The 15,990-nt window shown below is 35.8% G+C and overlaps 1 protein-coding gene across 22 annotated transcripts in view; it reads left to right on the top strand.

The window, feature by feature from the left end:
• l(1)G0196 (inositol hexakisphosphate and diphosphoinositol-pentakisphosphate kinase) overlaps positions 1-15,990 on the top strand; it is a 331,048-nt gene that overhangs the window by 155,805 nt on the left and 159,253 nt on the right. For all 22 annotated transcript variants that reach the window (XM_081736359.1, XM_081736372.1, XM_081736379.1 and 19 more), the window contains 3 exons: positions 12,288-12,374; positions 13,311-13,499; positions 15,837-15,922. In XM_081736359.1, coding sequence (XP_081592485.1) covers positions 12,288-12,374; positions 13,311-13,499; positions 15,837-15,922 — 362 coding nt within the window. The remainder of the gene's footprint in view (positions 1-12,287; positions 12,375-13,310; positions 13,500-15,836; positions 15,923-15,990) is intronic.

The following is a 15,990-nucleotide window of genomic DNA, read 5'->3' as shown; positions in this document are numbered from 1 at the left end:
GTGAATCTTTTGTTGATTTTTTCTAAAATTTGGGCTCTACTCGGCAGCAGAAGGAGTTGTCTGATCGAGTTGAGATTTTTTATACGTTTTATTGATGCCATTTGGCCAAAAATCCGCACTAGCCGTAACCAGATTTCGAAAAAAAGTTTTTTTCGATACACCCTAATGCACAGTTGCCTGGGATTTCTCTCAATAGTATCCCTGGACATCGACCTGTATAACGAACGTGTAATTTTCGGCAAAGTCCAGTAAAACAATTAGCTCTGCTTTCTGAAGTGAAGTTTTTACGTTACTCAGGTATGCAGCTTGAGCCTTGGTTACGTAATAGTGCTCTCTAAGACTATCAATTCCCTGAGCCAATGTGTTACAAAACTCATTCACCGAGAGCTGTAGGGTTTGTAATGTCAACCGGTCTGTGTGAACCTAGTTTTTAAACTTAACACAGTCATCACCTTCAAGTAAGTGATCATCAAAACGGTTTATTAGATAATCTTGCACAGCCTCCTTCCTTCCACAATTGCCAAAGTAATGTAACATACACTGTCTCTTCAATATCTTTCAGTTTCTTCAATTCTGATTTCCTGCAGAATGATAATTTGTGGCACTTGTCACCATTCCTAACACCTAAACTACAAGGATCCATTTCTCTGATGTGGTTTACAAATGCAAAATGCTACTTCTGTGATAATCATATACTAATTCCATGTAGTGGTCAGGTATAAGAAGTATGTGATAAATCGGGCTCTACTAATACCATCTGTTGAGAATCTCTCTAATTACTTCCATTCTCCATGTCCGTTCTAAACCTGAAAGACTACCGACACCTGTTGACAGAGGCGATGATTTACAATGGAAGGAATCAGATCAGGGTTTTGAAATTCACACAAATTGTTTGTTACATAAGTAGCAATGTTCATCCAAAATATCACACTCATATTCAACTGTAAACATAGTTAAATAGGGCTCTGAAAATAACCAAAAAGTTTTTTTCTTTCTTTTTTTCTTTCTTTCTTTCTTTCTTTCTTTTTTTTTTTTTTTTTAAACAATGATATCAAGTTTAACCTTCCATAAATCCTGTAAATAAAGTGTAAATAGCTTTGCATTACTGGTGCATATAGTTCACTACCCTGTGAGGTATTGCACACAAGCACAGGCATTTGTTGTTTTATCTAGGAAATCTGTGTTCGTTAAAGAATGAGCTTTATAAACGGTGATGTAAAAAAAGTACTGACTTTGACATTTTATATATCCGAACATAAAATGGTCATGCCACTTTCAACCTTTACTTCATTACAACGATGCATATATTTATTGGAGAAAAAGTTTGACTCATGTAACATAATTAGTAACCGAGTTCTTGCTCATTGAAAACTTAAATAATCAGTGTGTTTAGCAAGTCACGATGCACTCTGCCTCACTTCTAAGTCAATTTCTCAAGAACTGGTAGAGATAGAAAATAAAATAAAATAATAATAATAATAATAAAAACATGGTTTCTTGTGGGATGTTGGTACCTATGTGTCAAATTTCATCAAAATCCCAGATGGTCGACTGGGGATTTTTTTCTAATTTCAGTGATTATATATGGACTAGAAATTTCCAAAATTCTCAAATATTAACATTTAGTTCGGAATTAATTCACTCTGTTTTAATTTAAAAATAATTTTAATTTATTTTATTTATCATACTCATTCAACATTCAGTGCAGTGTACATCCAAAACTAATGTCTACAAAAATCAAAATTCAATACTTACCAAAACTCAGCAGTTACGTAGTTCCGTGTTACAGGAGAAAAAGATTACTAATTTTTGACTAATGTTGACTACTCACACTATTGTTTAAGTACATATTTTAATTCACAAGTGTCTATAGCAGTTATTTAAATTTTTAAAGGATCAATTTTACGTAACACATTTTAAGCAATTAGTCAAATGAACCAGTTTTAATTTGTATATCAATAAAGGATTTAATATTTTCCATGAATTTACTTTGTGGTGGACAAACACCGTGCTCGTGGGTTTTCTCGGGGTTCTCCCGTTTCCTCCCACTTTCTTCATTCCACCATTTCACTCATCTCTCATCATCACCGTCTCCTTTAGCCTAATCGGCATAACCGTGGGACGTAAAACTTAAAGATTTCATTTCATTTCATTTCCATGAATTTATTCAAAGCAATTTAAAGTGTTTTAACAAGCCCTTAATTCCTTACACAAAACAATAAAGGCTAATACTTATTCTCCCTTTTATTTGAAGACATTATTTGCATTTTATAGCTGTTTTAAACTCCATTTAAATACCTCCTTTTTTTTTACCATTTTTATCGTTTTGGAAGTTATTCCCTATTTTATCAAGTTTAATCAATAAACTTATCAGTTTTAAGGAATGATAAACCACGTCGTATGAAAATTTGAAACAGGTTTGGAAATTTCACGCACACAAGTGCAAAAAGAGAGAAATGAAATAAGTTTTGACAAGAAAAACCAATTCCTCACCGCCAGTCAAATAACATTACCCACACCTTTATCTTTCTTATTATTCCTATCAGTTTATCTAACAGCCTTTAAAACGACAAGTTTAAAAATCAGAATTTATAATCCTTTAATTTTATTACTATATATTTACTAAACAAGTTTAATTCCGACACTATATTGTTATTTTTTCAGATTGCTCTCAACAAACTGACTCTGTGTTTTACCTAATTCAGCAAAACCTTTAGCAAATTTTGTTAAAAAGAAGTAAATTTCGCGTATTTAATTTTTTTAAGCTAATTTAGATTTTCAGTTACGTGTTACGAAAATTATGTACTCAATTTTTCTCCTTTCCTGTTAAACTGTACACACACACACACACATGACGTAAGCCAAAACCAAACGTCGTATAACAAATAACACAAAACGGAAGCATGTTGCTCCACGTCAATGTTGCTTTCCCTTATGAACAAACAACAGGCCCGGAGCTCGCAAACAGCGGAGAAGAGAAGGCGTAGTCAAGCACACTAAGCAGTAAGACAACTACTACTGCCATCTGTTATTGAATAAGCAAAACATTATCACTTGCAATAAGATTCACAATTTTTTTTTTTTTTTAAAGTAGAAAGCAAATATGTGACTACACGTCACACTTTCCCGAGAAAGGCGATTATTAAGTCGAAGTATGTTTGTTTTGGTAGAAAACTGAATGTATGATTTTTGAATTCAAAATAATATTTGCTTTTAAAAGTTTGGCTTTTATACGCCCCATCGTTGTTGTATATCCAACTATTTTTGTTTGCAGGAAATTTTTAATACTGTATTTTTGACTTCTGTAAGACCAGATAATAATTTTTAAAAATATTATTATTAAACTAAAAGATGAAACATTGATAAATAATTTTTAAAAATATTATTTTAAACTAAAAGATGAAACACTGATATTTCCTGTTTTTTCTTTGTCCAATTTAAAAAAAAAAAAAATCCATGTGTTATTTTTCACCTCATAGTGGCACTAAATGTTTTTACATTCTTATCTTTCCTTGTAGAAGCATACAGCAACGTTACTAGGATGTTCTTTTTCGATTGGAAAATTTGCTTTTTACTTCACACACAACCTTGACCATAGATCGCTGTCACTTTTGACTACTTCGATTATTGTACGCAGATACTTGTATTGCAAATATGATTTTAACTATTCCATTTTAATTTTTTTTTAACTTATGTTTTATTTGGACCATTCTTTAATTATATAATATTATCATACATCAAGGTTCGGGGAATTCGTATTTTTTCACATAATGAAACTGAAAGATACGAATGACGTACTTTAATGTGCAATATTTAGTTCAGTGTTTAGAATTATACATATATGATTTTGATATTGTGTGATTATTTTTCAGTCTCAACATCTGGTTGTTCGAGTCAAACATATGCAGATCTTTATCGGTATTTTATAGAAACTATACAACAGAACAAAACGAAACTTAAATGTGTCCACTCAATAATCACGACCTCTGTATTGTTGTTGTTGTTAGTTAAAGCGGATGCGAAAAAGAACCGACAAGGGCTTCATAGCTGTGTGAGAAAGATTTATCAAATAAATTATATAAAAATTACAGATTTGCTAGGAAAATGTATGCCATTGAAAATGAGTTGGACAAAATGTTGGGTGACCTTTCTTGTAAACCACTCAAAATTAGAGCCTGTCTATTCTACCTGTGCCTTCGGAAACTATGCAAACTATATTTCGGCCCAACCCCCGCCGCCCTCTGACGGAGGAAGCCCTCCCTTTGGTTAGGGAAAAGAAGCGAATGACCTCAGCTGAGTTGCCAATTTGTCATTCAGTCGTTTGATTTTGACGAGTGAAGATCATAGGCTACTTAGAGTGGCTAATAAGACAGACCACAGCGAAGCGCGTGAAATAATTCATTGTGGCAACACTTCCGCATCTAACAATTGAAAGATGTCGTTCACAGCAACTTATCCCTCCTCTTTCGAGGGAGGTGCAGGAAATCCCATATCGACAGTAGCGCCAGCAGGGGCACAGTTGAGATGGAAAGGCTCTAGGTTAATAAATTCAGTTAAGACAGAATAAACGATGGAGTGGGACGTTAAGGCGCTCACAACATTAACCATCACAGGGCTGAAAAAACATCAAACAAAGGAAAAATACTTCAATCAGTACTTTAGAGTGCACTTGAGATTACCCGCGAATGTGAATTCGCAAAAAGTACCGCTTATCATATTTTGAAGAAAACATTGAAGATGAGGAATTTGCTTTGAAAATGGGTTCTTCATGAACTTACAGAAAGATCAAATAAAATTCCGTAAAGAGACATCCGAAACAATTTTTTTCAGTACTATCATCCACGACTGTTTAACTACATTGGGCCTTGCTGAAAGTTGGATGGATCTGTACACCGACCCAAATAATATCGTGTCAAGTCTTGGTATTCTCCGGGTGAGATGTTCGCCTGCAATTCTTCTTGAGAACTTGAATCCGATGAAGAAGAAATTCATAATTACCATGAATCTGTCAAACCACGAAGGTCTATCGTTCGTTTCTTGAAAGAAGTTATTTAGATGCGGTCGCGAAATTTACCAAAGGCAATCATTGCCCATGACAATGCGTGACCAAATGTAGCACATATCATTAAGGTGTGACCTGATGAGCATGACATCAAGATGTGGATTTAATTTCCTTATTCACCTGGTCTCCAATTATGCAACAACTGTTTTGGTCATCTAAAACGTCAGTTAACATGCAACAGACATGCTAACTGATGAGAGCTGAAAGCTGTTATTCAACGCATTTATAGATAATTGGGCTGCGGATGTCTTTTTCCAGAATGTCAGCATGCTTCCGGAGCTCTGACAGCGTGTCATTGACACAGATATGTACTGACATTCCATTTTTGTAGCATTTCCTGTTTATTATGTATTGATATAAATGCTTATGCATGTTTGACTCGGACAACCCAGTGTTTGGCAATATTAGATCAAGATGCTATACGAAGATTCAGAGTGAAAAAGTGCTGTATTGATCCGGGAATTGAACCTAAATCTTCTGCTTACTGTGCCAGTGTGGTAACCACTACACTAGCGAGTTCGTTTCCTGAACAGCCATACACATTTCACTCTCTTATTCACATGCATTCTTTTAAGCACAGAGCACAAGAGAGAGAGGGAGAGATGTGTAACTGTTCAAGGAATGGATTATCACACCAGCACTGCGCTATTAAACTAATTTATGTTGAAATCGCACCTATAGGAGATACAGTTTAAGGAAAATCGATTGATTCATCCCATTTTGTCGCAAGTTATTATATATTAAAATGAGTAAACTAAAGGAAATTTGTTAATTATAAAGTAATATTACAGTCAGTGTTAAACAGACTCATATGCCCATATGTTGATGTATCACTAAACATAAATTATATTATTCAGTATAATATGATTGTCGCGGAGAGAACGTTTTTAAATTCTTAAAACTTCTTTTTCATACCTCTCTTAACAATCATCTGTGATGTGAATACGAGGAAGAACGATTTCTTATTGAAGGGACTTACTAGGATGAATAATTGAATATACTCAACATTCTGAATATACCCAGCGATAACTTTCGAAGGAAAAGTATTTTCCCTTGTATCTTTTATTTTTGTTTTCCTACGAAGTGGATCAATGTTGTTAGTTTATATTTTTCTTCCTTCGCCAATCTTGTCCTTAATTATTAACCAGTTTTGATCTGAAGTAAGGGTGATTGCGTTTTAAATACTTAATGTTTTAGTCCAGCGTTTCCCAACCTTTTCCAACTTGCGGCACACTACGGGTGTAACTTGAATTCTCGCGGCACACTCATAGATATTATTATTATTAGTAGTAGTAGTAGTAGTAGTAAGTAGAAAATACCGTGTTTTTTTATTTTTTACTGACCTTCTCACAGAGAAGAAAACTTGATCACTAGTTTTCTCCCATCGTAAATCATTATACTTATTTTTCATTGTAGTTCAAAAATAGAAAACAATTCCAATGAAATATAGGACTCAGGCTTTTAAAAATACACTTTCGTTTTGAATACTGTATCCAACTTTTCACTAAGGAAGATCACTAAATAACAAAAGCACAAACAAATCTCTTGTACTTTTAAAACAGATGGAGGTAATTTGTATGAGTACAGGGTTCATTATGAAAGTAATGAGCATGATGCTACCCTGACTAAACAATCCACCGCAGCGCGCGCTGCCGGCGCGGAAAAAGTAGTGGGTGGTCTGTCCTTCCAAACGCGCCCGGAGTCAGTCTGCTGCGAGCAGTGACAACGCGTGGATGTCGATCCGCGTGAAACACGTTTTTACAGGTGGTAACACGGCGCGATGGAGGGTTCGGTCGAACAACGCTACGCCATAAAATTTTGCGTCAAGTTGGGTAAGAATGCTACGGAAACTTACCAGATGCTGAAAGAGGCCTACAAACAGAAGTGTTTGTCAAGATTCCAGGTCGGAAAATGGCACAAGTCGTTCAAGGAGGGTCGGGAGGAGGTCGCCGACGAGCCCCGCTCTGGACGCCCAACAACGGCCAGGACCGACGACAACGTTAACCGTGTGCGTGAAGTGTTGCGCTCAGACCGGCGTGTGAGCATTCAACAAATCGCGGACACCCTAAACATGTCAACATTTGCGGTACATGGGATAGTGACCGAGGACCTGCAAATGCGAAAGGTCTGTGCGAAGCTTGTGCCGAAGGTGTTGACGAACGAACAAAAAGAACTTCGAGTTTTTCGTTGCAAGGAGTTGTTGGTATTGTGTGAAAGTGATCCGGACTTTTTAGACTCGGTCGTAACTGGAGACGAATCCTGGATGTTCGAATACGATCCAGAATCCAAAAGGCAGAGTGCAGAGTGGCACACCTCATCCTCCTCCCGCCCCAAAAAGGCGCGCATGAGCAAATCCCGAATCAAAACCATGCTCATTGTCTTCTTCGACGTTCGAGGAATCATCCATTTCGAGTTTGTCCCACCAGGACAACCTGTCAACGCAGGATTTTATCTAGAAGTGCTCAAGAGACTGAAACGCAGGGTCGCTCGAGTTCGAAGTGACATCAAAGACTCAATGAAACTCCACCACGACAATGCACCAAGTCACACCGTCTTCACCGTCGTTGACTTTCTGGCCCAGAGCAGAACCCCAGTGGTCCCCCACCCCAACTATAGTCCTGACCTGCCTCCTAGTGACTTGTTTTTGTTTCCCCGTTTGAAGAGACACCTCCAAGGAAAACATTGTGACTCTGTACAGAACATTCAAGCCCATGTTACAAGGTTTTAAAAAGCCATTCCAGCCGAGGACTTTAAAGGTGCTTTCCAGGCGTGGAAAACAACGTCTCCAGAAGTGTATCGATGCAGAAGGAGCGTATTTTGAGGAATTTTAAACATTTGTAACAATCGGAACAATAAAACAGTTTTTCTAAAGCAATGCTCATTACTTTCATAATGAACCCTGTATTTGCTTTGTCGAAAGGGTAGAATGAGATTCTAAAATTTCAAGTTATGAAATAACATGTAACAATAAAGAAGCAATAATGGTCATAACAGTGATAATAAATACTTTTTTTGAACATTAAAAATGTACAGACAAGTAACACAGTGTGAAACTTATAATTTATTAACATGGTTAATATACGTCACAATTTTTAAATATTAATAAAATTCTGTTTTCGAAATACAATCTGTGTAGTAGTAATGTATGTTTATACAATAATATATTACAATTACAGTATTTTTTCCATTGTAGAGGTTCATAGTAATGTGAAATACAAATACACATTTTTCCTGTCTTGTAATTTGGTTGCTATATAATTAATAATTTTGTTTTCATTCCCTCGCGGCACACCGGTTGGGAAACGCTGTTTTAGTCATGCATTAAACTCCTGGTGTTTCTGTTCATGATACTATTCACTTTTGGGTTGGTTTTGCGGTTTAAGTATAAGAATGTTGTATTCTTAAAAACATTTCTTCAGACCAAAAACCGATGAGCAATTAAGGAATAATTAAAGAAAAACATTCACTGGCAACATTAGCTCATCAAGCTGGAAACAAGAGGAAACGCTTCTGCCTCAAAAATTATCCATTCACATTTTTAAGTATGTTTAGTTACCCGTCCTAAAAGGTACCCTTAATAAGATATAATTGTTCCTTTTCACACCCGAATGAAAACAAACCATTTGAGTGTTCACACTTTGCAGTGAATTGAAAGAAACAGAGAAGTAAGAAAAAGAATTTCATTATTTAATATTATAATGAAGTTTTCCAGTGTTAAGTATACTTGGTATAATGGTATTTATTAAGCGAAACATTGAAATCAGATCTTGGTAAAAATTAGTAGAATAATGTTTGTAGAATTGTTCATCCTTTTTTTTTTCGGATATAATGTAAATGACATTATTTCATTGGCAAGCGACAATGTACTTTCGTCATGTTGAGAAACTTACATAGTCGATCAGCTTTCATATAGTTCTTGCTTATTAATAAGTAAATGCCTCGATGGTACGTGGACATGCAACCACGTTCAAATACTTATTGTCAATCCATTTGCAGGATAAAGATTTTTTTCAACTATTCTCAACAACCATCTATCCTGTTCAATTATCTTCCACCTTACTTCACAGTACTTTTCTACTTCGTCTTGTAAAAGATGTTTCTGAAGTCAGTTTTTGTCTCTTGGTATCTACTCAAGAATTGCCTCCATCTGTCAATCATTTCACCTTATAACCCATCATTTTAACCCTAGAAAAACCATGCTCGCATCTGCAACATGATTTTTTTTTCCCAGAGAATTTTGAATATACAGATGGTGATCAGAAAAATGGAAACACCTGTAGTTGGCAACACGTCAGATGTATGGGTTGGCAGTGGTGTCGTGGCGCCCGCAGCGCCGGACCGCTGGTGGTGGTGTGTTAGGTCGGTATCCATACTACGTCAGGCGCAGTGGAACAGCAGTGTCCAGTGGCTGCAGCAGACGGAGGTAGTGTAAAATGGGAGACCTCTCAGATTTTCAAAGAGGGCAAATTGTTGGTGTGCGGTTATGTGGAGTGAGTGTGACGGCAGTGGCTACTGTGTTAGGTGTGTCGCGTTTTACAGTGTCAAAAGTGATGACGGCCTACACAACACACGGGAAAACCACATCGGGGAAGCGGAACAGTGGGCGGAAGAAAATCATGAGTGACAGATCACGCCGGGTATTAAAGCGCATTGTCACACAGAATCGTCGTGCCACTGCGAAGCAAGTGACGGAGGAACTCAATCAGCACCTCCCCCACCCTGTTTCGACAATCACAGTCCGTCGCGAATTACATGACATGAACTTACGGGGTCGTGTTTCACGGGCCAAACCGCTCATTAGGGACCATAACGCTTTCGCACGCCGCAAATGGTGCCGCGACCATGCAACTTGGACCGTTGAGGACTGGAAACGTGTGATATGGTCGGATGAGTCATCCTTCACCCTATTCCCAACCACGGGCCGTGTTTATGTGTGGAGAACGCCCAAAGAAGCTTATGATCTGCAGTGTCTCCGCCCAACTGTGATGCTGTGGGCCGCCATATCATGGTTTTCATTAATCCTGTGATCACACTTAGCGGACGAATCACTGCCAACGATTTTGTCACAATTTTAGGAGACCACTTGCATCCTATGGTCCGGATGTTGTTCCCGGACAATGACGCCATCTTCCAGGATGATAATGCACCCATTCACACAGCTGGCGTTTTTGCAGCGTGGTTTGAGGAACATCGGGATGAAGTTCAACACCTCCCCTGGCCCGCCCAATCCCCAGATCTCAACATAATTGAACATCTGTGGTCCGTCTTGGAAAGACGACTCCGGCGACGATTTCCACCTCCATCCTCTCTCACAGAACTGGCCGATGCCCTGCGCGAGGAATGGTGTAAAATTCCACTTGCTACCATTCACGACCTCTATGCCTCCATCCCACGTCGCATCAAGGCTGTTCTGAAGGCGAAAGGTGGCCCAACACCATATTAATCTGGTAAGTTGCAATTTCGTTCAGGTGTTTCCATTTTTCTGATCACCATCTGTATATTAATCCGTATAAACTACATAAAAAAGAACTCGCGTGCAAAATTAACCCCCCTGGTCTTTCTAGGGTTAATACATTTATTTTCATGATAATATCCGTCGTTCCTGTCATCTTTCTGACCCATGTGATTCTTTCTATATCATCGTATCTACCTTTGCTGGTGATTCCTATCATACATATTTCCATGCTTTATTATCCTTGGCGTGGGAGACCTGGGTTCGATTTCCATTGGAGTTCATGTGCTTCGGATCCCACGTTAAACTATAGGTCCATGTCTTATATAGCCTCACTGCTGAAAGGGACGCTAAACTTAAAATCAAATCCGATCTAAAAATCAAAACAGGCAGAATATATTCATTGAAAATTTTACACAGTTGAAAAATAATATTGACATTTTGCTCTTCAATGCAAAGCTGTTCCTTCCGAATGCACTCCATCCTAGCTGAATACATCTTTTAATTTCTTCTTTAATGTTGCAATCCATGATTGTTTCAGATATATGTAAGTATTCACTTCTTCTAATGTCTTATTTTCAACTTCAGTCCGTGACTCCTTTGCGATGTTGTTGAATATTACTTTCGTCTTTTCATAATCACTTATAACCCGTAAACTCTTCTATCATATGTTATATTTTGTGCGAATAGAGCGATGTCATCAGTGAAATGAAGAGGAGTAAGCTGTTTTCCGTTTACATTTGTCACTCTGTTGTTCCAGTACAAAGATCGGAACACATATTCAAGTACATTGGTAAAAAGCTTGGGAGAAGTAGTATCACTCTGTTGTGTACCCCTTTATCTATTTTTGCAGTCTTTGTATTAAATAGTTTGATATTTGCATTGACTCGTTTACACGCATTGTCCGTAACTTTTATTCACGCTTCTTCGAAGTCGACTTGAGTACATTAATGGCCGCCAAGGTTTTCACCAAGTCGATAGCTTTTTTGTATTGAATGAACGCAGCGTATAAGTGTGATTCATACTCGTTCGACTTTGTCAGTTCCCTCACTGCTTGAATATAATGTAGTGTGCTCTGATAATTTGTAAATTCAGCCTGTTCTCTCTGTCTTAGTTAGGCGAGGTGTAACTGTTTCCTTTTCGGAGCGCAGATATTTTCCTAAACATTTCGTATATTACAGTGAAAAGTTTTACAAAACTATAATTGCTTAGGTCTTCTTTGTGTCCTTTTTTATTCAGCAGTATGATCATGGCATTTCCCTATTTTTCGGAAACTCGGCCACTTCGCAAAGTCTTAATATATGTGTTTATATACTCTCTTTTCAAGAAATTTTGTTTCTTTCTTCTTTCGTGTTTCTATAACCTTTTGCTTTCATTATTACTACATATGTATGAAGAGATAGAGAGAGATAAAATTAATAAAAAGTGAAGACAACAATAATAGAAGCTAAATATGCCTGAAATAACCATTAAAATAAAATTATTTTCGTTAAAATAATTTATAAATGTAACCTGTAATGTTGTGTGGATTATTATCATTTCAAATTAAGCTGGCTGTCTAATTTGTTTCAGAGTTTTTAGTTCTGTAGAACTTCAATTGAAAATAATGTGTGAAAGTTTTAATTACAATATCCGAGTCTAAAAGAACGAGGTATAGGGCAAGTTTCAGTAATTGATCTGTCTGCAGCAACCTATTAAAAGGTTACTATAACTACTATAAAGCACAAACTTACATTTTTGTTTTATTTGGTAATGTTTTAATCTTCAATATAGGATGGAACTGCGATGTGTTGTTGCTGTTATTAGACACGGAGATAGAACTCCGAAACAGAAGATGAAAGTGGAAGTGAGACATCCCAAGTAAGTACTAAAGTAATAAGTTCAGTAACTCGATAGTCTGTAGAGATAGTCAGTACGTAGATGTAATAATGTTATGTAATGGAAAGAGAGTTTTTCTACTGAACATTATTATGTTCTTATTTTAATATTATTTTTACTGAAGAAAAAAAAAATTCATAATTTCGGAACGAGGTTAGTTTGTCGTCCTACTTCTCATTATCATCATCGTTATCATCATTATCTTCATCATCGTTAATATCATCATTGTCATTATCTATATTATCTATATTATTATTATTATTATTATTATTATTATTATTATTATTATTATCCAAATATGACTTTTATTATCCTTATTAAGATCTCTTAGTTTGTTACCATTTACACCAATGTTTAACTTAAGTTCCATGTAATTTAATATCGTGTGAATAACTCATTTTGAAACTAAATACTAACCTTATTATTGTGTTCTTAATTTTCCTAAATTAATAATCAGGGAGTGATTAACGTCATATGGTTTCTTGTGTGAGTATATTTTCAATCTGGTCAAGAAGTTATTGGTCTTATAATTTCAGTGTTGTAAGTATGTAGAATATTTTCTCATAGTAACCTCACTAATCTCCGGAAGAAGAACCCAGGAAGTAGTCGAAGTTATTAAGAGAGTTATTCGAAATTAAGGTTACTAAATATCACACCGAAAGAAATTTCAGCTAATGATGGAAATATTGAAGTAACACTGTTTCATGATGTTGCACTTAAGCGCATTACCACAATTAGTATGAATTCCATAATTAATTTGGTAATTGATGTTCTTTGCAATAACCATTTCTAGATTCTGATCCACTTATTTAATGTTGTAATACTGTACATAGTACTTACAAAACTTAAATAAATAGGGTTGTAATAGTTATAGATTGTTTGTACTTTATATTTTAAAGTACCGTATGTTTCTAACAGATTTTTCGAAGTTTTCGAGAAGTATGATGGTTTTAAGGATGGTCATGTGAAGTTGAAACGACCCAAACAACTTCAGGAAATATTAGACATAACTCGTTCCTTGCTGAACGAAATACAACATAGAGCTGCCGATCCTGAAATTGAAGAGAAACAAGGAAAACTGGAACAACTGAAAAGCGTTTTGGAAATGTAAGTAGTACTGTTGTATAGATGGGTTACTTTGTAAGCATTAATTAAAATTTATGTGCCCTGCATGACCAGATAGTGAATACACAGGGTTCGAGTTCGATTCGTGGTACGAACGACAATTTCGGTATAAACTCCGGATCGTATGGTAGTTGAAAGCTATATGAATTAAGAGATAGCAAAATCTAATCTAAAAAATGAGAAATAATGAAGTTTGGAGCCGATATGTTGACCACAGTATCAAGTTTTGCATGCGGCATCAAATTGGTGTTAGTGTTTCAAGAACTGTAGTGCCAGGAATTTCAGTTTTAGGTTTTAGTGTAAATTAAACATTTGTGTTTCCCTTCATTAGCAATAGGAACGATTTTATTATAAACAAATTCTCAGTATGTTTTCCAATTAACAAAAAATTGGTTACTTACCAATATATCCTCCCGTGGGAAAACTAAATATTCTCTACACGTATCGGAATTACAAGCAAGTTCCATTTTCAGTGGTAAAGTAACAAGGATAAAAACGGATAAGTGAAATATGGTGTGGAAATAAGAATATATACCACCAAATGAACGTAACGTAAAAAGTGAGTACTAAAAAGAACCAGTGGAGTACAGTGGAAAAAAGAAAGAGTTTAGTTTGAAAGAAGCGTGGTGCCTATGCTACAAATACACATCGAAGATATATAGCAAGATTTTATCAATGTTGCCAGAATCCAGATTTAAAGCCAGTTTATATTTATGAATAAAGAATGATTCTTTAATCTCTCGGTCCCCCCCCCCCCCTGAACCTATTACATTAGCCTGTTTCATATTAGGTGTACATGGCTTTAAGTGAAATGACATCCCGGTGTGATTGATTGTTTAATATTCTTTAATTCGGGTGTTAATGTTGTGCTTTGTTTAACATATATATGAAGTGGCACATTCACACTAAGCACGATAAACACCTGATTTATTTAATGGATCAACAAAATAACTTTTAAACCCGGTGAGATGCTTTTCTAAACTTTTTGGGGGGGATATTGGCAGCAGATATGTTATACTTTGCAATAATACGTTGAATTTTTGCCGATAATTGTGGAAAGTAAAGAATTCGGTTTCAAGTTTTTGCTTCTTTGGGAATAGCTATTTTAGAAACTTGCACTGATCTACGTGTTTGATTAAAGTGTTCTTCTTTTCTTTTTTTAAAAAATAAAGATACGTAACTTATAACCGTTCTTTTATTCTATTTGATATAAAAGCTGTATTTCATCATCGAGATCACTTGCACGATCACAAATTAGTAATGCCCTACGAAAGAAATCCTTGCAAATATTAACCTTATACAGTGGTTGATGGGCTGACTGTTGATGTATGTAAATAGTACCTGCGAAAGTATGTTTTCGATATACTTTTGTTATAAATTTACTGTGTGATCGGATAATCAGTAAATCTCAAAGGAAAATAGTTATCAGATTCACGCTCAAGAATGAACTTTAACCTAGGATTTTGATTATTAAACTGTTTAAATATGTATAAAAGAATATTTTCATTACGTACAAATAGTATCATATCCTCGGCGTAATGGTATTATCTATTATACCTAAATATATCCTGTTGTAAAATAGATGTTTCTTATGATTTAAACAGTGCTTGACAATATCGGAAGATAGTATGTTCCCCATGATTAGACCGTCATTGTGGGAAAAGTAATGATTTTTAAATTGAAATACATTGATTGTTAAACAGACCCCAAGCAGTTATAATAGAAAATAAGTTTCATAGGCAGATGCATCATTTTGTAACAACTAAGATCGTGTGCTAAGATATGGACAGGTACATATTAACAACCGCGTGTTTCTATGGATGCAAGCAAAATAACATTAGCATTTACAAGCGATGACAACTGTTGTTTAACATCAAGTCTATTTTTAATAACATATTGGAAACCACTATTGTAAGTTTTTCGTATAACCATTTGGATAATAAGTAAGTTGAATGGTTCAAACCTGATATGATCGGACAAAGGAAAATGTCTGGCTTGTGCACTTTTGGAAGGCCATAAATAATGAGGAGGCAAAGTGCATGTATTGTTATCTTTTTCAGAGTCACTCAACGGTGGAGAAGAATCAGTTATCGATTGCCGTTTTTATGATCTGTAGCAATGGGTTGCGCGAATTCGCATTTCTCAGCTATTTTTAAAATACTAGAAGCGGTGAAAAGCAGTACAGATATAGTCGATTGACTCTTCTGAACGTTTCAAGGCCTTAAATGAGATTTTGAATACTAACGCCTTCACGTGCGCAAAACGCTCAATATTTTTTGGAACAACTATGTATTATTTATTTATTTATTTTTCGTTTAGGTATGGACATTTCTCTGGCATTAACCGTAAGGTTCAGTTGAAATATCAACCGAAGGGACGACCTCGTGGATCAAGCAGTGATGATGGTAAGATTTGTGATTTACTGTCGTTCTATGGAACAATATATATTTATTAGTAATTTTTATTTCTAAAA

Source organism: Thermobia domestica, chromosome 13 (assembly GCF_964235325.1).
Source record: "Thermobia domestica chromosome 13, izTheDome1.hap1.1, whole genome shotgun sequence".
Classification (NCBI taxonomy): Eukaryota; Metazoa; Arthropoda; class Insecta; order Zygentoma; family Lepismatidae; genus Thermobia; species Thermobia domestica.
The sequence above is the reverse complement of the archived record's forward strand: the minus strand, read 5'-3'. Positions and strand labels throughout refer to the sequence as shown.